The sequence below is a fragment of the Pongo abelii genome, chromosome 5, assembly GCF_028885655.2.
Source record: "Pongo abelii isolate AG06213 chromosome 5, NHGRI_mPonAbe1-v2.0_pri, whole genome shotgun sequence".
NCBI lineage: Eukaryota > Metazoa > Chordata > Mammalia > Primates > Hominidae > Pongo > Pongo abelii.
Genome location: NC_071990.2, coordinates 56,664,586 through 56,691,848, shown reverse-complemented (window position 1 = coordinate 56,691,848; position 27,263 = coordinate 56,664,586). Strand labels below are relative to the sequence as shown.

The 27,263-nt window shown below is 35.6% G+C and overlaps 1 protein-coding gene across 2 annotated transcripts in view; it reads left to right on the top strand.

The window, feature by feature from the left end:
* COL21A1 (collagen type XXI alpha 1 chain) overlaps positions 1 to 27,263 on the top strand; it is a 202,408-nt gene that overhangs the window by 134,020 nt on the left and 41,125 nt on the right. The window contains exon 17 of one of the 2 annotated variants that reach the window (XM_054557654.2): positions 18,116 to 18,169. In XM_054557654.2, coding sequence (XP_054413629.2) covers positions 18,116 to 18,169 — 54 coding nt within the window. Of the gene's footprint in view, positions 1 to 18,115; positions 18,170 to 27,072; positions 27,239 to 27,263 lie in introns of those variants that run through there. The other variant, XM_063724841.1, reaches the window with a different exon arrangement.

Genomic DNA, 27,263 nt, shown 5'->3' with positions numbered 1-27,263 from the left:
GGCTGGCCTCGAACTCCTGACCTCAGGCGATCCACCCTCCTTGACCTCCCAAAAGTTCTGGGATTACAGGCATGAGCCACTGCACCTAACCCATTTTCAGGTTTTTTGAGGAATCTTCAAACTGTCCTTCACAGTGGTTGTACTAATTTACATTCCCACCAACAGTGTACAAGGGTTCCCTTTTCTCCACATCCTCACCAGCATTTGTTATTGTTTGCCTTTTTGATAAAAGCCATTTTAACTGGAGTAAGATGATGTCTCATTTTAGTTTTGATTTGCATTTCTTTGATTATCAATGATGAACATCTTTTCATATGCCTGTTTGCCATTTGTATGTCTTCTTTTGAGTAATGTCTATTAAAATATTTTGCCCATCTTTTGATAAGATTATTGGATTTTTTTTCTATAGAGTCCTTTGAAATTTTTGTATTTTCTGGTTACTAATCTCTTGTCAGATGGGTAGTTCGCAAATATTGTCTTGAATTTCATGGATTATCTCTTCACTTTGTTGATTGTATACTTTTCTGTGCAGAAGTTTTTCAACATGATTTGTCCATGTTTACTTGGGTTACCTATGCTTGTAAGGTATTGCTCAAGAAATCTTTTCCGAGATCAATGTCCTGGAGATTTCCCCCAATGTTTTTCTGTAGTAGTTTCATAGTTTGAGGTCTTAGATTTAAGTCTTTAGTCAATTTTGATTTGATTTTTGTATATGCCAAGAGATAGGGGTCTAGTTTCATTATTCTGCATAGGAACATCCAGTGTTCCCAGCACAATTTCTTGAAGAAACTGTCTTTTCCCTAGTGTATGTTCTCAGAACCTTTGTCAAAAATGAGTTCACTGTAGGTATGTAGATTTGTTTCTGGGTTCTCTGTTCTGTTTCATTGGTCTTTGTATCTGTTTGTATGCCAGTACCATGTTGTTTTGGTTAATATAGGTCTGTACTATAATTCGATGTCAGGTAATGTAATTCCTCCACTTTTAGTCCTTTTGCTTAGGATAGCTTTGGCTATTTTGGGTCTTTGGTGATTCCATATAAATTATAGGATTGGTTTTTGTATGTTTCTGAAGAATGCCATTGGTATTTTGATAGGAAGTGCATTGAATCTGTAAATTCCTTTGGTAGTATGGACATTTAAACAATATTGATTCTTCAAACCCATGAACATGAAATTTTTTTTATTTTTTGGTGTCCTCTTCAATTTCTTTCATTAGTGTTTTATAACTTTCATTGTAGAGATCTTTCAATTCTTTGGCTAATTCTTAGATATTTAATTTTATTTGTGACTATTGTAAATGGGATTACTTTTGAAATTTCTTTTTCAGATTGTTCACTATTGGCATATAGAGATGCTACTGATTTTTGTATGTTGACTTTGTATCCTGCAACTTTACCAAATTTATTTATCAGTTTAATAGTTTGTTGGTGGAGTCTTTAGGTTTTTCTAAATAAAAGATTATATCATCAGCAAACAAGGATAATTTTACTTCTCCCTTTCCAATTTGGATGCCCTTTATAACTTTCTCTTGTCTGATTTCTCTAGCTAGGACTTCCAGTACTATGTTGAATAAGAGTGGCGACAGTGGACATCCTGTCATGTTTCAGATCTTACAGGAAAGGCTTTTTTTTTTTTTTGTCGCCATTCAGTATGATGCTAGCTGTGGGTCTGTCATAGATGGCCTTTATTATGTTGAGGTATGTTCCTTCTGTATCTACTTTTTTGAGGGTTTTTATCGTGAAGGGATATTTAATTTTATCAAATGCTTTGTCAGCATCAATTGAAATGATCATATGGTTATCTTTCATTCTGTTGATATGATGTATCATATTGATTGATTTGCATATATTTAACCATTCTTTTATCCCAGTGATGAATCCCACTTGGTTGTGATGAATGATCTTTCTAATATATTGTTGAATTTGGTTTGTTAGTATTTTGTTGAAGATTTTTGCATCAATATTCATCAGAGATATTGGCCTGTAGTTTTGTTTTGTCGTATGTTTTTGTCTGGTTTGGTGTCAGGGTAATACTGGCCTCGTAGAAAGAGTTTGGAAGTATTCCTTCTTCCTCTATTTTTCAGAATAGTTTGAGTAGGATTGGTATTAGTTCTTTAAATGTTGGGTCAAATCCAGCAGTGAAGCCATTAGGTCCCAGGCTTTTCTTTACTGGAAGACTTTTTATGACAGTTTGGGTCTTGTTACTTGTTACTGGTCTTTTCAGGTTTTGGATTTCTTCCTGGTTTAATCTCAGTAGGTTGTATCTATCTAGGAGTTGGTCCATTTCATGTATATTTTCCAATTTATTGGCATATAGTTGCTCATAGTAGCCACTAATGATCCTTTGAATTTCTGCAGTATCATTTATAATGTCTCCTTTCTCATTTCTGACTGTATTTTATTTGGGTATCCTTTTTTATTTTCTTGGTTACACTGGCTAAAAATTTGTCAATTTTGTTTGTCTTTTCAAAAATAACCAACTTTTTGTTTCATCGATCTTTGTGTTTTTAAATTTCAATTTCATTGATTTCTGCTCTGATCTTTATTATTTCTTTTCTTCTACTAATTTTGGGTTTGGTTTGCCCTTGCTTTTCTAATTCTTTAAGATGAATCGTTACATTGCTTATTTGAAGCTTTTTTCTCTTTTTTGATGTAGATGCTTAGAGCTATAAACTTCCATCTTACTACTGTTTTTGCTGTATCCCATAGATTTTGGTATGTTGTGTTTCCATTATTACTTGCTTCAAGAAGTTTTTCAATTTTCTTCTTAATTTCTTCATTGACTCACTGGGCATTCGGGAGCATATTGTTTAATTTCCATGTATTTGTATAGTTTCCAAAATACCTCGTTATTGATTTTTAGCTTTATTATATTGTCGTCAGAGAAGATGCTTGATATTATTCCATTTTTGGAATGTCTGAAGACTTGTTTTGTGACATAACCTATGGTCTGTCTTCGAGAATAATCCACATGCTAAGAAAAGAATTTATATTCTGCAGCTCTTGGATAAAATGTTCTGTAAATATCTATTTGATTCGTTTGGTCTGTAGTGCAGATTAAGTCTAATGTTTCTTTGTTGATTTTCTATCTGGAAAATCTGTCCAATGCTGAAAATGGAATGATGAAGTCTCCAGCTATTATTGTATTGGGGTCTATCACTCTCTTTAGCTCTAATAATATTTCCTTGACATATCTGGATGCTTGGGTTTTAGGTGCATTTAAAAATTGTTATATCCTCTGCTGAATTAACCTTTTTATCATTGTGTAGTGACCCTTTTCTCTTCTGATTGTTTTTGACTTGAAAGCCATTGTGTCTGACATAAATATAGCTACTCCTGTTCTTTTTTGGTTTCTGTTGGCATGGAATATCTTTTTCTATACCTTTATTTTTAGTCTATGTGTGTCTTCATAGGTGAAGTGTGTTTACTGTAGGCAATAGATCAATGGGTCTTGTTTTTTCATCCAGTCAGCCAGTCTATGTCTTTTGATTGGAGAGTTCAGTTCATTTACATTAAATGTTATTATTTATAAGTAAGGACCTACTCCTGTTATGTTGTTATTTGTTTTCTGGTTGTATTTTGGTCTTTCCTTCCTTCTTTCTTTCATTCCTATTGTCCTCTAGTGAAGATGATTTTCTCTGGTGATATAACTTAGTTTCTTGCTTTTTATTTTTTGTGTATTCATTGTATGTATTTATGAGCCTTACAGATATTATTTTATAACCCATTATTTTAAACTGATAACAACTTAATGCTATTTGCATAAACAAACAAACAAGCAAAAAAAACTAATAAAAATTTGCCTTTACTTTACGCCCCTGGTTTTTAACTTTTTATTGTTTCAATTTATATTTTATTGTACTGATTATGTTTTTTAAAGTTGTCATAGTTATTATTTTTGATTGGTTCATTATTTAGTCTTTCTATTTAGGATAAGAGGAGTTTACACACCACAGTAACAGTGTATAGTATTCTGTGTTTTTCTGTGTGCTTATTATTACCAGTAAGTTTTTTACCTTCAGGTGATTATTTATTGCTCATTAATGTTCTTTTCTTTCTGTTTAAAGTACTGCCTTTAGCATTTCTTGTATGGTGGGTCTGGTATTGATGAAATCACTCATCTATTGTTTGTCTGGGAAAGCCTGTCTTTCTCCTTCATGTTTGAAGGATATTTTTGTGGATATACTATACTAGGGTAAAGTTTTTTTTTTTTTTTTTAAACTTTGGCACTTAAAAAATGTCATGCGTCATGCTACTCTCTCCTGGCCTGTAAGCCTTCCACTGAAAAGTCTGCTCTCAGACATATTGGAGCTCCATTGTATGTTATTTATTTATTGTTGTCTTTTGCTGCTTCTAGGATCCTTTCTTTATCCTTGACCTTGTAGAGTTTGATTATTAAATGTCTTCAGGTAGTCTTTGGGTTAAATATGCTTGGTGTTCTATAGCCTTCAAGTACTTGGATATTGATATCTTTCTCTAGGTTTGGGAAGTTCTCTGTTAACCCTTTGAATAAAGTTTCTACCTCCTATCTCTTTCTCTACCTCATCTTTAAGGGCAATAACTCTTAGATTTGCCCTTTTGAGACTATTTTCTAGATCCTGTAGGCATACTCTATCATTTATTATTATTTGTCTCCTCTGACTGTTTCTTTCCAAAGTCTATCTTCAAGCTCACCAATTATTTCTTCTGCTTGATTCATTCTGCTATTAAAGGACTCTGATACATTCTTCAGTATGCTAATTGCATTTTTCAGCTCCAGAATTTCTGCTTTGTTTCTTTGTAATTATTTCAATTTCTTTGTGAAATTTATCTAATATAATTCTGAATTCCTTCTCTGCATATCTTGAATTTTTTACAGTTTTCTCAACATACCTATTTTGAATTCTTTGTCTTAAAGGTCACATATCTCTGTTTCTCTAGAATTGATTCCTGGTGTCTTACTTAGTTGATCTGGTGAGGTCATGTTTTCCTGAATGGTGTTGATGCTAGTAGATGTTCTTCAGTGTCTGGGCATTGAAGAGTTAGGTCTTTATTGTAGTGTTCACTGTCTGGGCTTATTTGTAGTCATCCTTCTTGGGAAGCTTTTCCAGTTATCTGAAAGGACTTGGGTGTTGTGATCTAAGCTGTTTCTGCTTTAGGGTACACCCCAGCCCAGTAACATTGTTGTTCTTGCAGACTTGTAGAGGTACCACCTTGATTGTCTTGAACAAAGTCTGGGAGAATTCTCTGGATTACCAGGCAGAGATTCTTGTTCTCTTCCCTTACTTTCTCCCAAACATACAGAGTCTTTGTCTCTGTTCTGATACACCTAAAGCTGGGGATGGAGTGATACAAGCACCCTTGTAACCACCACCACTATGCTCTGGGTCAGATATGAAGCCAGCACAGCACTGGGTCTCACCCAATGTCTGCTGTGACCACTCTCTGGCTGCTGCCTATGTTCGTTCAAGGCCCTGTGACCTTACAATCAGCAGGTGGCAAAGCCAGCCAGGCCTATGTCTTTCCCTTCAGGGTGGTGAGGTCCACCAACCCCCAAATGGGTCCAGAAGTTCCATCTTGGAGTCAGGGACTAGAGTCAAAAGCCTTAGATGTCTACCTGGTATACTGTTGTATTGAAGCAGAGCTGGCATTTAAACCACAAGACGCAGTCCTTCTCACTTTTTTCTCTCCTTTCAAAGGCAGAGGAGCCTTACCTCATATCCGCCACCACCCCTAGCCCTGAGGAGTACTGCCAGATGACCACTGATGTTTCTTTGAGCCCCAAGGTCTCATAAGTCAGCTTGTGGTAAATGCTGCCTGGTCTGGGACTCACTCTTTAGGGCAGTGGGATCCCCCGTGGCCCAAGGCAGGTCCAGAAATGCTGTCTAAGACTCGAGTCCTGGAATTGGAGACCCCAAGACTCTGCTTGGTGCTCTACTTCCCCATGGCAGTGTTGGTACCTAAGGTGTAAGACAGAGTTTCCTTTACTTTTCCCTTTGCTTGTCTCAAGCAGAAGGAGTTTTACCCCATAGCCACCACAGCTTGAGGCTGAGTCTCACATGAAGCCAACAAGTCTCAGAGGTTTACCAAGGCCTTTGGTGTAGTACGTAGGTATTGCTGCTAGTTATTCAGGGCCCAAGGGCTCTTCAGTTAACAGGTGATGAATGCTGGCAGGACTGCATCCTTTCCTTCAAGGCAGTGGGTTTACTTCTGGCCCAGGCTGTGTCTAGAAATGTCATCTGGGAGCTAGGGCCTGGAAAGGGGGCCTCTTGACTCTGGCCAGTACCCTATCCTGCTGTGCCTGAGCTGGTATCAAAGATACAAGACAAAAGTCCTCTTCACTCTTCCCTCTTCTCTCCTCAAGGATTATAGAAGGAAGGGGTCTCTTTTGGAGCCATGAGCTTTGCAGTTTGGGGTTAGGAGAAGGATGCTGTCAACACTATCTTGGCTGCCCCAATTTGGGTCTCAGCATGTTGTGTGCCTCCCCAGTCTACTGTCTCTGGGCCTAGTTCAGCACTAGGATTCTCTTATGAGTTGCAGACATTATGGCCTAGGCTCCCTTTCAAGTTTACTTGGAGACTGAAGCACTTTGGCCCTTGGTGGTGAGGTTTACAGGCACTCAAGTTCAGACCACTGGAATGGGTAATTCTCCTTTGGCTGGGGCTGGTTTAAATGCTTCCTCTGGGCCTAGCACCGTGACTCATGCCTGTAATCCCAGCACTTTGGGAGGCCAAGGCAGGCAGATCACCTGAGGTCAGGAGTTTGAGACCAGCCTGACCAACATAAAGAAACCCCATCTCTACTAAAAATACAAAATTAGCCGGGCATGGCGGCGCATACCTCTAATCCCAGCTACTTGGGAGGCTGAGGCAGGAGAATCGGTTGAACCTGGGAGGTGGAGGTTGCAGTGAGCCGAGATCATGCCATTGCACTCCAGCCTGGCCAACAAGAGTGAAATGCCGTCTCAAAAAAAAAAAAAAAAAAAAAAAAGAAAAGAAAAGAAAAAAAAGCTTCTTCTGTGGGCAGGCATCAGTTGAGTTTGGTCTGGTTTTCCTTCCTGCTTTAACAGGAGAGCACTGGTTTCAGTGGTTCACAATTGCTGTGTTCTCCCTTCATTAGCACCCAGAAATGCTTTCCACTCCATGCTGCCTCTGCTGGGGAAGGGGGAGGGGTGGCGTCGGTAATTCAGGATTGCTTTTTCTCTCTCTTCAGTGCCTCTTTCAGCAATATGGAGTTAAAACCAGGTACCGTGAGTGCTCCCCTGATTTTTGTTTCTTTGAAGGTGTTTTTTCTTTGTAGATAATTGTTAACTTGGTGTTCTTGCTGGGAGGCGGTGACAATGGGTGGAGCTTTCTACTCCATCTTTCTTGCCTCCCTCCTGATTTATTTTGAATTAATTTCTATGTATGGTATGAGATAAAAATCAGGTCTCATGTTTTTCCCATATGGAGATTCAGTTATTCTAGCACCATTTATTGAAGACTATCATTTCCCTTTGAATTACATTAGCACTTTTGCCAAATTTGAATTGATCAATATGTGGGAAACTATTTTTAGATTCTCAATTCCATTCCACTAATTTATACCCATATTCTTTCCTCAACAACACAGTCTTAATTATTATAGCTTTAAAATACACCTCGAAATTGTGTGGCGTAAATACTCTATTTTTTTTTTTAGAAATCGTAACAGATATTATAGATTTACATAAATTCCATATTATTTTTAGTATCAGTTTTAAAATTTTTACCAAGAGAGCCTGTGGGATGTGTTAAAGTTTTTTCTTTTTCTTTTTTTTTTTTGAGACAGAGTCTCACCCTTGTCACCCAGGCTGAAGTGCAATGGCATGATCTTGGCTCACTGCAACCTCTGCCTTCCAGGTTCAAGCCATTCTCCTGCTTCAGCCTCCTGAGTAGCTGGGATTACAGGCACCTGCCACCATGCATGGCTAATTTCTCTTTTTGTATTTTTAGTAGAGACGGGATTTCACCATGTTGGCCAGGCTGGTCTCAAACTACTGATCTCAGGTGATTCACCCGCCTCAGATTCCCAAAGTGCTGGGATTACAGGCATGAGCCACCATGCCTGGCCAAAGTTTTTAGTGTGGAATAATTGTAGATTGCAGAAAAGTTGCAAATATAGTAGAGAATTCCTCATACCCTTTATCCAACTTCTGTTGAAGTCAACATTTTATATTACTGTGGTATATTTGTCAAAACTAAGAAACCAATATTGGCACATTACTGTCAACTGGACTCCATACTTTATTTGGGTTTCATTAGTTTTTCTACTAATGTAATTTTTCTGTGCCAGGATCCAGTCCAGGATACCACATTACATTTATTTGTCATGCCTTCCTATTTCCCACTGATCTGTGATAGTTTATCAGTCATTTCTTGTCTGTCATGACTTTGATGGTTTTGAAGACTATTGACCAGGTATTTTGTAGAATATCACTCAGTTTGAGTTTGTTTCATGCTTTCCTCATGATTAGATTCGGATTATAGTTTTGGTTTTTTTTTTTGGAAAAGGATAACAGAGGGTTCAAGTGCCCTTTTTATCAAATCAGAATGTACATGCTATCCAGATGAATATTCATTGGTGATATTAATGATGATCACCTGTTTTATAGTATTTACAAGCTTTCTTACTACTTTTTCATCCCATATTCTGTTCTTTGGAAGCAAGTCACCAAATTCAAGCCCTACTCAAGGTGGGGTGTAGACTTAAGCTCCAAATCTTAGAGGGAAGAGCATCTTCATGTCTCTAAATTTATTTGGGGAGAGTTGCCATCTTAATATTGAATTTTTCAATCCATGAACATGGTATGTTGTTTCACTTATGTGAGTTTTCTTTATTTTATCTCAGCAAAGTTTCATAGTTTTCAGATCTTGTAAGTCTTCTGTTAAGTTCAAATCTAAGTATTTTATTGTATTTCTTCATACTCATAAATAGACTTTGAAAAATTTTTCAGTTTGTTGCTAGCATATGGAAATATTAGTTTTGGTATATTGATTGTATATCCGACAATCTTATTAAATTCACTTCTTAGTTCCTGCAACTTTTTTTGTTGATTTCTCAGGTTTTTCTACATAGATGATTATATTGACTACAAATAAAGACAGCTTTCTTCTTCTGTACTAATTTATATGAAATTTATTTATTCTAATAGTTTTATTCACTAAACAAGCCCTCAATACAATAACAAATAGAAGGGATAAAAGTGCATATTTTTGCCTTGCTTCTGACCTTAGGTAGAAACCATCAGTCTTTTAACATTGAATGTTAATTGTTGGTTTTACATAAAAGCCCTGCATCAGGATGAGAAAATTCCCTTTTATTCCTAGTCTATTGAGAATTTTCTTTTAAAATATCATGATTAGATGTTGAACTTTGAAAAAAAAAAAAAAGCTTTTTCTGCCTTCACTGACTTGATTATATAATTTTCCTCTCATATTTTCTTAATATACAACATTGATTTTTGTATGTTACACTCATTTTGCATTATTGGGATAAACCACAATTGGTTATCTTATAATATTCTTTTTATACATTACTGGATTCAATTTGCAAATGTTTTATTTCATATTATTTGTGTCTATGTTCACGGATGATTTTGATCAGCAGTTTTCTTTTTTGTGACATTTTTGTCCAGCTTTAATATCAAAACAATACTGGCTTTTCTTTTCTAAAAGCATTTGTGTAGTGTTAGTGTCATTTCTTCCTTATATGTTTGGTAGAATTCACCAGTGAAATCCTCTGGGCCTGAGCTTTGCAGGTGTGTTGTATGTCTAAAGAACATTTTAATTAATAATACACCTATTTAGATTTTATCTTTCCTTTTGAGCAACTTTCAGCAATTTGTACCTTTCAATGAATTTGTCCATAACATTTAGCTTGCAAATTTCTTGGCATATTTTGTTTACAATATTGCCTTATTCTTGTCCTTTTAATGTCTGTAGGTTTGTAGTAATGTCCTTTATTTCATTCCTGATATTATCTTGTAATGATAATTTCTTATTGATACTTTACAATTGAAATCAAGCACTGCAGAATATTTCCTACTCTTCCCCTCTGTCATTTGAGCCTGGTTCTTTTTTGTTCTTGGATAACTTTCTCTTATTTTTCTCCATGGGAATTTGTCTGTTTAAGCATTCTTTCTCTCATAGGGTCAATAATAATAAGCTTCATTCTCCTAGGGAACTATTATTTCATCTATATTTTTCAAGTGACTTGTATAAAATTGTGCAAGTTCCTCTCATGATTTTTAAAAAGTTTTCTCTGTTTTAATGATTATTCTCCCTTGGTCATCATTTCTTACTTTGAATATTTATGCTTGCACTCTCTACTTTTTTTTTTTTTCACTTTTATGTGTTTCTGGTTTCCCTCCTGTGCTGGATTTTTTCAGAGATCCAACATTGTAATTTAATTTTTGACTTCATTAAATTTTTGTTTTTTACTTTTATCCTATTTTATTTCTTTATTCTTTTTTCCTACATTTTTTCTAGCTTTTGCAATTGAGAATTGATTTACATTCGTTTCTTGTTATTTTTTTATCTAAGTAGTTAAACTGAATATTTTTCTCATCTTTGTTTAAGTTGTATCCCCTTGATTCTGATATGCAATGTTTTCATTAACTTTTTTTAAAAGAAATTTTGTAATTCTAGTTTTTCTCTATTTCCTAAGAGTTGTTTAAAGAGTTAAAAGTCTTTTTAGGGTGAAAATCCTTTTATTTAGATTTTGTTGCTAATTTCTGATATTATTGCGCTGTATCAGAGAATGTTTGTATAATTTCTTCTTTATAAGTTTTAGTGAATTTTTTCTTTGACTTATTGTATGTTTGATTTTCAGGAATGTTACCTGTGCATATGAGAAGGTAAATCTCTATTTTCAGAGTGTAAAACTCAATATACATTCATAAGAACTACCTTATTGAATATCTTATTTAGATCTTCTATAACTTAATTCTTTGTTTGTTTGGCCTGTCTTGAACAGAGTGGTGTATTAGTGTCCTATTATTCGTGCATTTTTGTCTATTTTTTCTTTCACCTTCTGTTTCATGAATGTAGTTTCTACATTATTCATTGTATAGATATTTTTAACTACTACATCTTCATTTTGAATTGTGGCTTTAGCATTATAAAATATATTTTTTGTTTCCTTTCATAATTTTTCACTTGAATTTTACCTTCTCTGGTATCAGGATTACACGTTTTCTTTTTGATTATTTTTATTTGCTTGCTGCACCTTCGCCCATCCTTCTATTGTCTAGCTTTAGCTTTTTGAGTCACTTTGTTTTAGTTGTGTCTCTTGTATCAAGTGTAGAGTTGGTCTTTGCTTCTTAAAGCAGTCTGAATTTTTTTATTTTAATAGATTAAGTCTATTTTCACCCATTGTCTGATAGGTTTGGTCTTATCTCTGTCAAAATACTCACTTTGTAATTTTGTTATTATGTAAATTATGCTATACTGACTATATTTCTTTCTCAATGTGTTTTTGTTGCCTTTTCCTATTCTGCTTTTAATTTCTTTGGGATTTAGGAAAATTTATATTTTTATTTTAGTGGTCTTTATACTATGTTTACTATTCCCTGTAAATATCCGTTTCAGAATTCTGTTATTCTCCTTTTACATACCTTGAGCATCAACTCTTTGTTGTGTTAAATTTAAATTATACCCTATTATCTATGTGGAAATTAATGAATTCTATTTTCTCCTTTTCTTTATCCTTTTCTTCTTGTTTAATTATTTCTACCTTATCAGATTATATAATATGTATAGAATAGTTTTTACACTTTATCTTTGTTTCAGATCTGCAATTAAATATACTCAGTGTTTGTCACCAGCACCTTTACCAATATTCCACGGTCACATTTGGGTTTAATAAAGGTTTTCCTCCTTTGGAAGGGCTTGTGAATACAGTATTCTGAATTCTTGATATTTTAGTATGTTTTTATACACTTTTATTATTTGAATGACAGCTTGGCTAACTATAAAACCCTTGTCTCACCGTTTTTCACTGTTTTTTTTTTTCTGAATTTCTTAGAAATATTGCTTACACTGCCAACATGTATGTTGCTGATGCCAATCTGTCTTTCCTTTGTGACTCTTTTTCCTATGAAGATGAGAGTTTAAAACAAAAACAATTTTGCATTTAAAGTCTAATAGCATATGTTTCAGAATTTAAAATCCCAGTTACTCCAAAAAGCTTTAGAAAGGAAGATTCAGGGATTTTTTTTTTCTGGAATGTTCTTTTGAATTATAGTTTTAAATATAAATTCTGTTACTTTTTTTTGGTTTATATCTCAAGGACTCCAATTACAGATATGTTGAAATTTATTTGTCTTCTATCGTTTCTGATCCTTTAATGTGTTTCAAAAGTCTATTTTTATTGGCTATGCTTGTTTTCTCCTCATTGCCGTTTATAATTTTAAGTTAAATCTATTCTCCCTTGGTTTCTAGTAATTTAATCATCGTTCTCATCTGAGATGATTTTGTCTTTTTGATTCCTGAATAAATTATTATTTCATATCTTCCTTTTATGCATTTTTATTCTGAATTTTTTAACTAATAAAAATACTTGGCCGGGCGCGGTGGCTCACGCCTGTAATCCCAGCACTTTGGGAGGCCAAGGTGGGTGGATCACGAGGTCAGGAGATCGACACCCTTCTGGCTAACACGGTGAAACCCCGTCTCTACTAAAAATACAAAAAAATTAGCCAGACGTGGTGGCGGGCGCCTGTAGTCCCAGCTACTGAGGAGGCTGAGGCAGGAGAATGGCATGAACCCGGGAGGCGGAGCTTGCAGTGAGCCGAGATCGTGCGGCTGCACTCCAGCCTGGGCGACAGAGCGAGACTCCGTCTCAAAAAAAAAACAAAACACTTGTATAATGTTTGTTAATCCAGGTTACAATATTTTGTTTCAGTTTTCTTTATGTTTATTTTTGTGTGAGGAAAATATGAAAAGTTTTAATTATTTTTTTCTTTTTGTTCTCTTTTTTGGATATTATCTGCCAATTCTTTTCAAATTTGAAATATCCTGTATATATTTTGACCTGTAATAATAAATAGGGTTGTACATGTTTAGATAGCTTGCTGGTCTTCTTAGTTGTAGATTGTCTCTTCTTTTATGTATAATGAAGTTAGAAGTTTCTTTAGTTAATGAGATTACTGGGTAGGACTTGGTGTGTTTTCTGCTGGGGATGTGGAGGAGTGAGAAACATAATGTGTTGATTTTAGATTCTTGTGGCACATCCACGGGAAGATGTTGAGTAAGCAGTTATACACAGATAAGAAGCTCCATCTTATTTAGAGAAGGGGAAAGAATGGGATATAGAACAGAGTTATAAGGAACTAGATTGAATGAAGGACTCCTGTTTACTGTAATAAAATAAAAGAGGAATGGATGGGTGCAAATGCAGGTAAGTGTGTTGGTTTGGTGGCAGAATGTTTGTATCCTGTTTTTTCTTAGAATGTTGGGAGAAGGAGAAAAAAGCTTTTGTTGATTGGAGAATATTTTATATAGCGGAAACTTTCTATATACATGAAAAATGTGGCAGAGAAGAGATAAAGGAAATATAGAAGTTGCATTGAAGTCCAGTTGAAGCTGGAAGTTATAATCTGTATGATTATTGTAGTATTTTTCCTCCATAGCTATACTTCGAACGTAAGCATAGGCTGAGGCTATTTTCAGTTTGGTTTACTCAACATTGGAATTTGCATAAACCAGTATGGTGGATGCAGAGTGAGGTAAAGGACAAGAATTTTAGTTAGAAAGTGGTTGAAATAATTAAATGTGATATTTAAGCTGGATATGCAAAGAACCAAAGACAGAAAAGGAGAGATTATAACAAAAGGCGTAACTCATTGGATACTTTCCAAGAGCTTGGCTCTTTTTACAGCACTGTACATGCATTTTCTCATTAATCTCATAAATCATTATGAGTTGTAAGTGGAAAAAATTTATCCTTTCACAGATGAGGAAACAAAGAACTAGAGTAAATAACTTGTCCAAGGTGACATAGCCATAACAACAACCAATGAAAATTCTGCTCACCAACTGGCTGGAAATCATATTATACCCAAATATTCTCTCCTAGTTATAGAAAATAATGATGAAACAATTGACCCTACTGTTTTTGATGATATCTTAACTAGAATAAAGAAGGATTGGCATTATGTTGAAAAATACTCATTTTGCCAAAATTATAATGACAAACTATAGCAGTTCAAGTATTGAAATAACATATATTATTTGAAAATAATATAGCCAAAAATACATCATGAATAAAGGATTGTTAAAACCTCAACTTTTTGGTGGCAGTGGATCTTTCTTTCTGTGCCAAGAGTTGCATCAGGCATTTTCACAAAGGCTCTTATTTTCCTAAAAAACAAATCTATGAAGTTTGGAGTATTAATGGCATTTTATGCATAACATCAGGTTCAAAGAGAGGAAGGGATTTAGTTAAACATGCACAGCTAGTTCCATGGCAGAGTGAGGGTTCCAGGTCTAGTTCGTATGCTCACTGATGTGCGTGATACCTTCCAAATGTCCTGTCTGTTTTCTTGGTCAGCTAGGAGAAGCTTCCTCAGTCTTACATCTTTAATACATCCTCAGGCATGCTAGAGATTTGTTTACAAATGAAGAATAAACTATGCCATAAGATCAAAGTCAAAATAAAGTGTTTCCTTAACAAAGCAAGGATCTTCCTCAAAATTAAACTATATTTTCATGATCAGTAAACCATACCTTCTACCTGATTTTGAGGATTGCTATAAGAAAACTAAATTACTTTCCATCCTTTTATTTTTTTTGGGGTAAATACCAAAGACCACAGCATGAAAGGAAATACACATGGAATGCAAGTTTCACATGCCTGGTTTTAGTTAAATTTCCTTTTTTTAAAGAACTGTTTTGTTGTGGAATAAATCATTTTTGATGTTAGCTGTAGAAATTAGATTGAGAAATAATGTTAAGCATGACATTTTCTTAATTATGTTATATCAAGAAAGGAGTTAATAACAGAATAGAAAAGCAATAAATTGGAGATGGGGCCATGTTTTATACTTTTTCAAATGCCAAACAAACTGAACTGCACCAGGTTATCCAGGTCATAAAAGTAATCAAGTGATCAGGTTAAGTTCTGGTAACAATATTAAATTTCACAGGCTGGTTGTATCTTGCATTTGATTATTTCAAGGAAAATGCCAAGTAGAAATTGTCCTTTCATTTCTTGATGAAACATTATTAAAATCCATTATTAAAAAATGAAGAGAGTGTTCTTAGGTAAAGATGACTGGCCATTATCTTGTAATAACTAACTGCATAATTATCCAACAGTAAATGCTAGCGCTTTATCCACAAATGTTTTTCCCATTTCCTTTATCCCTTTGAAATAGAACATTGAAGAATAAATAGTCTATTCCTCCTTCCTTGATATACTCCAGTGATTGTAAAGAAGGGTACTTGTAGTTTTATATTATGTTTGGCACTAGTCTAAGTATTGTAGGTGATTAAAAAAACTCCTATAAGTTATGTTTTCTACCTTTAAAAGAATGTGCAAGTCAAGCAAATAACACATATAAACAAGACACCTGCTGAACAACTTAGCATGATAAAATTCAGTGCTAAGCGAAAAGCTATACAATGTTGTAGTAGTTCATAGAAGAGAGGGATTCATAAGTGCAGAAAGAGTCTGTAAGTCTGTTTTGAGATCTGGGGTAGAGTAGTGTTTCTCAAAGTGTTGTCCAAGACTAGCAGTCTCACCACCTTCTGTAAACTTATTAGAAACGCAGATTTTGCGGGTTGCCCCAGACCTACCGTATCAGGAACTCTGGGATGGGGCCCACAATCTGCAGTTTAACAAACCTTCTGGGTGATTCAGATGAAGTTAAATTTTGAAAATCACTGCTATAGATAATAAAGAATGTGATATTTTATTCAGTTAATAAGTGTCTAATATAAAGTAGGAAGAACATAATAAGTTAAATCCTCAAATAATTGTGGAACTTCATTATTGATGAACCTTGCTGATGGCTACTTACGTTTTTAAAACTCCTGCTAATTAAAATAAAATGATATTAGGTCAATGGACAGACAGAAAAAAGTAGAGATCTTATAAATCAAAGTAGTCATGATTTTATAAATCAAAGTAGTCATCTAATCATGTATTTTGCCATTACTTTTAATGGCAAAAACTGCAATTACTTTTGCACCAACCTAATAATTTCAAATTAATTGTTTCTACTATTTGGCAAGTGCCTTACCCTCTTTATTTTAAATACAGAAAATTGAACCACAGATTGTTTTATAAGTCACATATGACAGTACCTCGAAGTAGGAGAAGTTAAATGATCTAATGACTTATGCAGTGCTGGTTCTCAAATGGCTGCATTAGAATCACCTGGAAGAATTATTAACATAGATTGCTGGCCCCCACCCAGAGATTCTGGCTTAATATGCTGCAGTATGGCCTGAAATTTTATATTCTGAAGAAGTTCCTATGTTAAATGAAGAGGTTGATCTTGCCTGGTCTGAGGACCATATTTGAGAACTACTAATAGGAGAGATTCCTTCTGACTATTGATATGAATGTTAAGTTCAGATAAAAATATTGCATTATTTCTCCATAGTATTAGGATCTAACATATCCCTTGTCTTGAATTTTTCAGGCTTTTTAAACTAGCTTTCAAACTAAGTGGATCCAACATTTTTTCCTCCAATATTTTTATATGCTTTTCTGTGGAACCATTGGATTAGCAATAACTTCTCTCCCTCTAATTTGGTTAATTTTCAGGAAAGCATTAATCTTTGCTCCTTCTATCCTCAACTAGTGTTTATAAATAAAACTGGTATAGATGAAATATTGGCTTTAGTTGGCATTTCACAGTTCTAATAAAATGCAGGAATTCATACAAGTGGGAGAATTGTTGTTTATATAATGTGATACGGTTGAATTTTTTTCTAAGTACTGATTATGTTTGCCAAATTTTAGAGGCTCTTCTGTGCTTTATTTTCTATAATTTTGGGAAATTCATTAGAATATGAAATTATGGATGACAGTGTTGTAATATGCTTCAGTGCATTGCATTCTGAGACTCTTTCTCCCTTAAACTTATTTCAACTCAGGTATTTGAGACATTTACGGGAAAAAATGCTTTTATTTTACTTCCTATCTTGCCTTCATCTAGGATAAAATGTTCTTTTTGGTATGAAACAAGTGTGGCAAATTGCTTGCAGAGAACTTTGCTTGTTGTGATGCAGCATTTTGCTGGACAGAAACAAACGCATGGCTCATAATGACTGTTAGATTTCAAAAAGTCTGGGGTGTGTACGTGTGTATATGTGTCAACAGGCTCTTCCTTGCTATCCTTTATTTTGCTCAGACAGTTTAATAGTTGTACTAATCTGCAGATATTATACATTTTAGGATTATGTTCAGCTAATGTTTATTGTTTTAGTAGAAGAAGTGTCAGATACATTTGTATTCACTAGCAATTGATTCATTTGGGAAAAAAATTTAGCTTCCAAAATGTAGATGTAAAATAAGATGCTTAACTTGAGCATAGTAATGTAAAGGTATATATCACTAAAAACAATTATAATTTAACAGCTACCTAAAATATGCATTATAGATGTTTATTTTAAATACGTATATACTAAAGTGCCAGATAATTTCAACTAATAACCTATAAATAACTCCATCCCTAATGAAAGTTTTGTTTTTACTTTGAAATGTAACTCTTTGAAGGCAAGGTCAAATTAGGTCCAATATAATGATCAATTTTAAAATAAAAATGAAAAAGTATATATGAATAGGACTGATATAGAATATTGGTCACATTTACCTTGGAGATAAGATGGTCTATTCTCATAAGAATGACTATACAATATCACAGTTATTTTATAACTTAACTCAATTATCTGCCATTATGTACACATTTTTGTTGTTTATATAGTCACTTTATGAATTTCTGAAAAAGTTATTTGATGTCAGCAAAAGTTAATATCAATAGTCCAGAAGTAATTTTAATTTTTCTGTTTGTATCTAAGGTTCTTTAATATGTAATGTTATATATTGTTATTTTGGTAAGCAGACCTCAAAATTGAATTCTCTATTTTTTTATCAAATCATTAAAAGGGAGAAGCAGGATCCCCTGGTGCTCCGGGGCAGGATGGAACACGGGGAGAGCCTGTGAGTACCTTCTCATTTCAGTTCTAAAAGATGAAGTTCTTTTCCTGTTACGAAATCCTTTTTGGTTATTTAAATTCTTCTCTCAGATGCCCTATTATTTGTTCAGTGACTTCCAGATTTTAGATGTTGTAGAAGCTCCTTGTGAAACACCATAAAATATTGAAATGTTGAATCCTCTTTTAGAAACCAGGAAGAATTTTGCAAACAGTGTGAGTCACAAACCACAAGCACCCATGCCCAAACAAATGCGTGGTTAACACAAACATCATGGTCTGTTGCTGAGCCTTTAGTCAATGTCACTTTACCACTCATCTATTGTTTCATAGTATACTCTTTGGGATCTTGTGTTCAATAAAAATCAGGGGTAGAGAAACATGACTAAGAAAGTACTGAATCTGAGTCCTAGATATCTACATTTTTAGCAAGTGTCTCAGGTGATTCTGAACTTCAGGTGAGTTTTGAAAATATAGTTTGCCCCCATATTTTATTCCTACAACTCATGGCCAACATTTAAATACCAGCAGATCTTATTTTATTCATCAAAGGTACCTACCCTCAAGAAATTTGAAATTTGCCTTGTGCGGAGCTAGGTTAAGAATTGAAGTAATAGCTGAGATGTATTTTTATCACATTTATCACAAAGTGTTCAGTTGAGATTTCAGAATTTAAATATTGTACATAAGAGGGAGAGAGGTATCACCAAAGCTTCTTAAATAGGTTAGAGGGATTAAACTACTCTTAAAGTTACTTAATAAAATTTTCATTGAATTTCATCTTGTGTATGATTATGTACTGGGCCAAGTTCTATATAATGCTATTACCTTCCAGAAGCTTATAATTTAATTTGGAAGACTGAAAAAAATGATGCAAATAATTACCAACTCTTTATATTATGTGCCAAATATGAATCTGATACGGAGTCAGAAAGCCAGGGTTTGGAGATGACTACTGCTACATTTCAGCAGTGTGAGCTTGGAGAAGTCACTTCACATCCCTGAATATCTTTCTCTAAGTGTGAATAGTGTAGATGCTTATAATGCTTACTTCATAGGGTTGTTGTGAAGCTTACGTAGGAAATTTTTAAAAATTGTAAAAACATTGCACAAATGCTGGGGCTATTTTAAGTGCTGGAAGAGTATAGGAAGGTAATCCTGTTACTGAGGTGCTTGAAAAAATTTTACCAAGGGTTTGTGCCAGATTTGTTCATGAAAGGATAACTGGGAATCAAAGGAAGACAGGAGAGAGAGAACTCATCTGAATGAAGACACATATGTGAGATGGTTAAAGGTGTGCTCAGGAAATAATGAAATGATCTTAATGAGGTCCTGAATCTGCAGAGAAGGGTCTCTGTTGCGTGTTGGAAAGTGAAGGTAGAAGCTTGGCTAGGGCTACAAAATCGAGAGCCTTGACTGCAAGCTTGAAAAGTAAACCTTATTCATTCATCATTGAAGTTTTGTGAGAAAAAAAGATAACATAGTAAAAAGAACTGTTTTAGAGGCAGTGTATGAGCTCCTGGTGTGTGTGGAATGATTGGAAAGGAGAAGAAAGTGGAAACAGGGCACTAGTTAGCAGGCTGTTTTGACAGACCAGGCATGAAGTAGAAGGCCTCGACTAGGGCATTAATAAGCATGGAGTAAGTTCAATAGGGTAGCATGAGCTCAACATATCTGAGCCATAATTGCTGTTATTTAAGAAAAATTATGAGACTTGGTAACTGGATATAAGACTGGGTGTGATCATTTGTTTATGTTATTGTTTCAGAGTATAAAGTAGGTGTATGTGTGTGTGTGTGTATATGTGGGTGTGCATGTATGAGGGAAAGAGAATAAGAAACACAAAGAGGTGAGAGAAAGAAAGGTGAATGGGAAGAAGAGAAGGAAAAAGAGGAAGAGGGAAATAAGAGATAATAGACATGAGAGCTTGGATATAATTTAGGATGTGAAGGCTGGGTGAGGTGGCTCACGCTTGTAATCCCAGCACTTTGGGAGGCCAAGGCAGCTGGATCACGAGGCCAGGAGATTGAGACCATCCTGGCTAACACGGTGAAACCCCGTCTCTACTAAAAATACAAAAAATTAGCCAGGCGTGGTGGCGAGTGCCTGTAGTCCCAGCTACTCGGAGAGGGGCTGAGGCAGGAGAATGGTGTGAACGCGGGAGGCGGAGCTTGCAGTGAGCCAAGATGGCGCCACTGCACTCCAGCCTGGGCGACAGAGCGAGACTCCCTCTCAAAAACAACAACAACAACAACAACAACAAAAAAAAATTTAGGATGTGACTGTGTTCTAAATGTTTGTGAGTTTAGTTATTTGGAATCTGTAATTCATTCTCCCGTAGAAACAATGTTAGAAAGGGCAGACTGACCAGCAAGTCTGTGTAGATCATAATTCAATGTGAGGAGCACATATTTACTTTGAACATGATACTATTGAAATATCTTCATAAAACCTAAAAAGATAAAAGAAATATTAAACATAGGCTGGGTGCAGTGGCTCACGCCTGTAATCCCACCTCTTTGGGAGGCTGAGGCGGGCGGATCACGAGGGCAGGAGATTGAGACCATCCTGGCTAACACGGTGAAACCCCGTCTCTACTAAAAATACAAAAAATTAGCAGGGCGTGGTGGCACGTGCCTGTAGTCCCAGCTACTCGAAGGCTGAGGCAGGAGAATCGCTTGAACCTGGGAGGTGGGGGTTGCAGTGAGCCAAGATCGTGCTACTGCACTCCAGCCTGGGCGACAGAGCAAGACCCCATCTCTCTCTCTCTATATATATAAAATATAAAATGAGGAGTGCTTAGAAGATGCTTTCCTTTCCCATGGCTGCTTGTTTCTCACTTTTATCCCCAAGCAGACACTGATTTGGGTTTGTTTTTGCCCTGCCTGCTCCCACTTTATTCAAGACTTATTCCTGTCTAGAGTTGTTGCACTAGAATAATTTACCATTCCAGGGAGTGTGGCCCTTTAGATTTTAACCATTTCCTTCTTTTCTTTTTTTCTTTCCTCCCAATATTCCTTCCACCCCTGTAATGTTTAGCTTCAGTGGTGAGGGAAACACAGTGACTGCCTCATGGAGGCTTACAGCCTAGCTGGGGAGATAGATGGTAAAAGGATAAACAAGCAAAAACTAAATTACCAAGTTCAAAAAGATAGACAAACAAGGTGCTGAGGCAAAGAATAATGTGAATGGGGTAGTAGAGGTTATTGAGATGAAATTTTTCCTCCTAAATCTAGTGGGTAAAAAACTGGGAGTTACTGAGTGAGACTCTCCTACTCCAGCCCAATGGATTGGGGAACACAGGAGAGGCTCCTTTACTTCTTTTCTTCCATTCCCCTCTCTTTCTTGATGAATGGCAAAGAGGAAGCCAAGTTTCCTATGCCAGGAAATGCACCCTGTTAGGAAAGCAATTCATAGGTTAAGTGTCTCCAATTTGCTGATGTCTGGAAACAATTCTTTTGGTCTGTATTTTCTTCCAAATAAGAACAGATAGCGTTACAAGCTATTTTTTTTTTTTTTTTTTTTTTTTTTTTTTTTTACAATTAATGAAAACTTGGTTTTTATTATGCTGTGCAAATAGATTCTTATCATTTGTGGAAAAGCTTTGAAAATAGAAAAAAAATCCATAAAGTTTATATATTTTGTGACACAAAGAAATAAACATTCTTCCATTGTGTGGGAATAATGGTTTTAAGTAGTTGTAATAAATGACTTGGCTCTACTATAAAGGGCATATTCACTTTATTCTATAATGTGGCAGCCAAGAAAATTAATGGAGTTTCACATGGAAGGACAGAACCTCTTGGAAAAATGCTTTAAAGCTAATTAAACACAGCTTATGTCAGTCTAATGGTGATTCATCCCCGTAAGCAGATTGATACATATGAACACTAACTCCCAGAATTAAAATTAATGGCTAGCACTATAATTTATTGGGAAATGATTATAGTGCTTCAAAATACAAGTACATTCACATGTCAATACTTTGAATTTGAAAGCTAGTATTTGTCAATCCTAAAAGTAATTCAATCCTAAAAGTAATTTACTTTTTAAGTGGTAAATTATACCTAATTAACTTCAATTCAGGAAACTGTAAACTCAGGTCTAACACCAGATAGATTTATTATAACTTGTTTCAACCATGAATTGCTATGTTTAAAGATTATATTCTTTCAATTATTCAGCAGTATTTACTGAGTGTCTACTTTGTGCCAGACATTGTACTAATTGAGGAGAATGTGAAGATTAATTAATCATGGCCTGGCCATCAAGGAGTCAAATGAGCCAACAGATGGCAACACAGTATGAATGTTATGAACATAGGTATGGGGGGAGCCTGAAAGGCTGTGGAAGATGTGTATAACCTTACATGAGGCTGCAGGCATTGTTGAAAGGTATGCATTGTTTAAAAAAAAAAATGGCAGGCCAGACATGGTGGCCCATGCCTGTAATCCAAGCATTTTGGGAGGCCAAGGCAGGTGGATTACTTGAGGTCAGGAGTTTGAGACCAGCCTGGTAAACGTGGTGAAATCCCATCTCTACTAAAAATACAAAAATCAGCCAGATGTGGTGGTGGGCACCTGTAATCCCAGCTACTCAGGAGGCTGTGGCAGGAGAATTGCTTGAACCTGGAAGGTGGAGACTGCAGTGAGCCAAGATCATGCCACTGCACTCCAGCCTGGGTGACAGAGGGAGACTCTGTCTCAAAAGAAACAAAAACAAAAAAAACCAATATTATGAGATATAATTCATATACAGTTCACCTATTTAAAATGCATAGGGATGGCTTCTTAAAAACACAACTCTCTTGGCCAAATTCTGGATGATAAATATGAGTGGGCTAGTTGTTTGGCCTGGCAAGGCAGGAGTGTGTAGCATGCATGTTCCAAAATATAGAGGCAGAAGAAAGCATATTCTGAGAAGAACTGACAGTAGTTCAGCCTGCCATGCGGTACATGAAAGGGAAGTGACAGAAACAGTAGGTGAGGTTTTAGGGATAGATAGAGGCCAAACTAGGAAGGCCTTAGGTGTCTGTGCTGTTTGCACTTAATTCTGAGAGTAATGGGAGCCCTACTTCCCTACTTAAAACTTTTGACTGGAAGCAGTTAGTGAGCTCTGTCACCTCTAATAACAACTAAAGTGAGAGTGGTCAGAGTTGGGAGGGGGAGAGTGGGACAGATTTGAAATGAACTAAACAGGTACTAGCAGGGCTTGAGGATCCATTGGATGCGGGTAAGATAAGAGATGACTCTTCAAAAGTCTTACTGCATGGATGGATACAGAGGAACGCCAAACAGTAAACAGGGAATACAACACAAAGAACCAGTTTTGGCTAGTGCAAGTGATCCTAAAATATGTTTAAATGGAACATATCTAAATAATAACAAAGGCATTTAAAGAGAAGGTCTATATTTTGGGATAATTAGAAAATAATAGGCTTGTAAAAATAGAAATTAATAAAATTTCAATAAAAAGTTGTGGGTCAGATCCAAGGAAATTTTAGATGAATTTCTGTAAATACTAGTGGTAGTAGATTAAAAAATGCCTCCACCCTCAGAAATATCAGATCTTAACTTCTGAAACCTGTAAATATGGTTTTATTTGGATAAAAAGGTCTTTGTAGAAATGATTAAGTTAAAGATCTTCTGATGGGGAGATTATCTTGGATTTTCTGGTGGGCATGAACCAGTCAGTTGAAAGTTCGGAGCAAAACTGAAGTTTCCTAGAGAAAGAAGAAATTCTCTCCATGGATTACAGTGTCAGCTCCTGTGTGAGGGTTTCCAACTTACACCTCCTAATTGCCTGTCTCATGGATTGGTATTTGCCTAGCCAGTCGCCACTCTTGCATAAACCAATACTTTGCAACAAATCTCTGCCATGTATATGTGTGTATACATACATTCATATATCTCAGCTGGTTCTGTTTCTCTGCTGGAACCCTGACTGATGCAGATTTTGTTTCCGGGAGTAAGTACCTAAGTACCTAAAATGTAGAGTGGCTTGGGAATTGGGTAATGTATAGAGGCTGTAAGAATTTTGAGGCACATGGTAGAAGTAGTCTATATTGCCTTGAACAGACTATTGGTAGAAATATGAATGTTAAAGATTGATAGTGAGGGCTCAGTGAAGAAGTGGAGGTCATGTGGAGAAAGCCTTTCTCATCTTAGAAAAGATGAGAAATATAGCATCATCAACACACTGTTGCTAGATGAATGGACATTAAAGACACTGTTGATAAAGGAGGAAGGAGGAACATGCTGTAGGAAACTGAAAGAATAGTGACACCTTGTCATAAAGTGGCAGAAAATTTAGCTAAATGATGTCCTGCAGTTGTGTGGAAAGTAAGACTTCTAAGTGATGAACTTGTATATTTAGCTGACGAGATTGCCAAGCAAAGTGCTGAAGATAGAGCATGATTTTTTTTCTTACTGTTTATAGTAAAGTGTGAGGAGAAAAAGATATTTGAGGAAAGAACTGTTAAGCAAAAAGGAGCCAGCACTTGATGATTTGGGAAATATCCTGCTTATACAGATTACAAAAGATGTTAAAATTAGCAGATTCACTGTTACACAAGCATGCTGGAAAAAAGGTTAAGGTTGTGGCTGGGCAAAGTTTGCTAGTGCAAAAGAGATTAGGTATAGGACTCATGAATCCATTCAACCAGCCCAGTGGAAGCCACAAATAAAGATATGAGACTATCCAGGAAAAACCTGGGGAGGAGCCTCTTGTCTGATTATGTAAATCCTCATTATATATACAGGAAACTTACAAGGTTTTGATAATGTTATATCAGCAGAAACTCTGCCAGTTTGGAATGAAAGGTACAGAGACAAGACAAAGTGAGGGAAGGCTGTTGGACACTCAAAATTTCTATAGGTAGGAAGCAGGCTGATAAAACTACTCAACTTCAATTATGTACTATCTTTCAAGTAAAAAAGAATAGTGATTCCAAGGCTGACAGGGCCCCAAGCCCAGAGGGGTATTCCTAGGTCATGAAACCTGATGGAATTTTTTCTGCTGGATTCAACATTGCGGAGGGTCAGTGACTCTTTTCTTCTCTTTGAATGGGTATGTTGATAACTTATCCTTTGCCTGTCTTAACATCGTAATTGGGAAATAGATAACTTGCTCTGTAGTCTATAGGTTCACAGATGGAAAGGGATTTTGTCCCAGGATGGATCATACCCATACCTGATTTAGATAACAAGATTTGGGACTTTAGAGCGATTTATTATTTAGATAAGAATTTGAACTTCACTGTAAATAGTTGAGACTTTTGTGGACATGGGATTGGGGTGGATGTAAACTGTATGTGGGATGAATGTGAATCTTTGAAGGCCAGAGGGTAGACTGTGTCAGGCTGAAAATTACCCTTCCCCGAGACATCAGCTCTTAATCCCCGGAATCTGTAAATATTACCTTATTTGAAAAAAAGGTCTTTTGTAGATATGAATGAGTATCTTGTCATAGGGAGATTATCTTGGCTTATCCCAGTGGACCCTAAATGTCACACTAGTGTCTTTGTAAGAGAGAGGCAGAGGAAAATTTCACACAGAGAAGAGGAGGGAGTAATGAGACCATGGTGGCTAAGATTGGAGTGATGTATCCACAGGCCAAAGAATGCTGGCACTGACCAAAAATTGAGAGAGGCAAGTAATGGAATCTTCCCTTGAGCTTCTGGGGGACACACAGCCCTGAAAAAACTTTGACTTCAGACTTGTGCATTCTAGAACTGTGAGGGAATAAAATTCTGTTGTGTAAGCTGAGTTTGTGGTAATTTGTTGCAGTAGCTATTGGAAACTAGTACACTAGGCTTTTCATTTAATCTAATTCTTAATCATTTTATGTAATGAACCTATATAAAAATGTATGTGAGTACATATTGGTGTGTGTTGCAAACTGTTGGTAGCATATGTGTTGATCAAAAATATTTGGGCTTTAGCAAGTCAATAAACAAGTCGGTTTCAGTGACAATTTGAAAGCAAGACTCTTCAGTCAATATTTTCTGTACTATCAATTTTGTTAAATTATCATGTATTTCTAAAAACTTAATTTGTCTATTTCTCATTTTCCTACATTTTTCTTTATTGTATTTAGTAACTTTTAGCCCATATTTCTTCTCTGTGTTATCATATTGCAAATTTGAAGCAATTAAATGGATGATATTTAATGTGCTATATAAAATAGTTAAACAGTATATAAATATGTATGCGTAAAAAAGGATCTGCATGGATACAAATCATATGGTTTAATTATGTTTCAATTACTTCGCTTATTTTTCCCCAGTTGGGTTTTTGATGTCTGTTATGTTGCATTTTTCTTGCCTTTATTTTATGTTCTCCCATGAGCATAAACATGATAAACCTAAACATATGTTCTCCTATGAGCATAAACAAAAATAATTATTGTTTTTGTACTATAACAACAATTGAGGCCTAGATTTTGAGTGCTTTTTAGTGTTTTTTTTCTTTTAAAAGATGCCAACTTTGCTAGACTACATTTTAGTTTTTATTCTAAGAATAAAGGACAAGATTGTTTCAAAGAATCCTTAATATTTTGGAAATTTCTTTTCCTGACTTAATATTTTGGAATTTTCTTTTCCTAAAATCACTCTGATTTTATCTTGGGCTGCTAGGTGGATGGTGAGGACAGAGCAACATGAGGGCAACAGTAGAATAAATTTACCAGTAGTTGAAAAAACCATAACAGAATATATTCATTTTCAACTGAATTCAATTTTAGACCAAGTTATCGTGTTGACGAGTTAGTCTTCTTTGGTCAATTCTTGCCAACCAAATTATCTGCAGAATAGTTTCCACTGCTGCTTTGTCATAGCTATTTTTGTCCTGGTGCTCAATCCTGATGGCATATTGTATTTGGCATTAACGTTTTCATCAGGCAATCTAAATCATTTGCTTTCTAGTTCTCTGCTCACCAGCCAGCCCCATTGTGTACAGGGAGCCTTATGGCTCACAGTGAAAATTTGTAGGCAGGGACTGGGTTCTACTGTGAGCTGAGATCCCTGGAGCTCCATGAAAAGGAGAAAAAGAATGCCGTGTTTCCTAGATCTATGGAGGTGAGTGCATATTTCTTAATGAAGG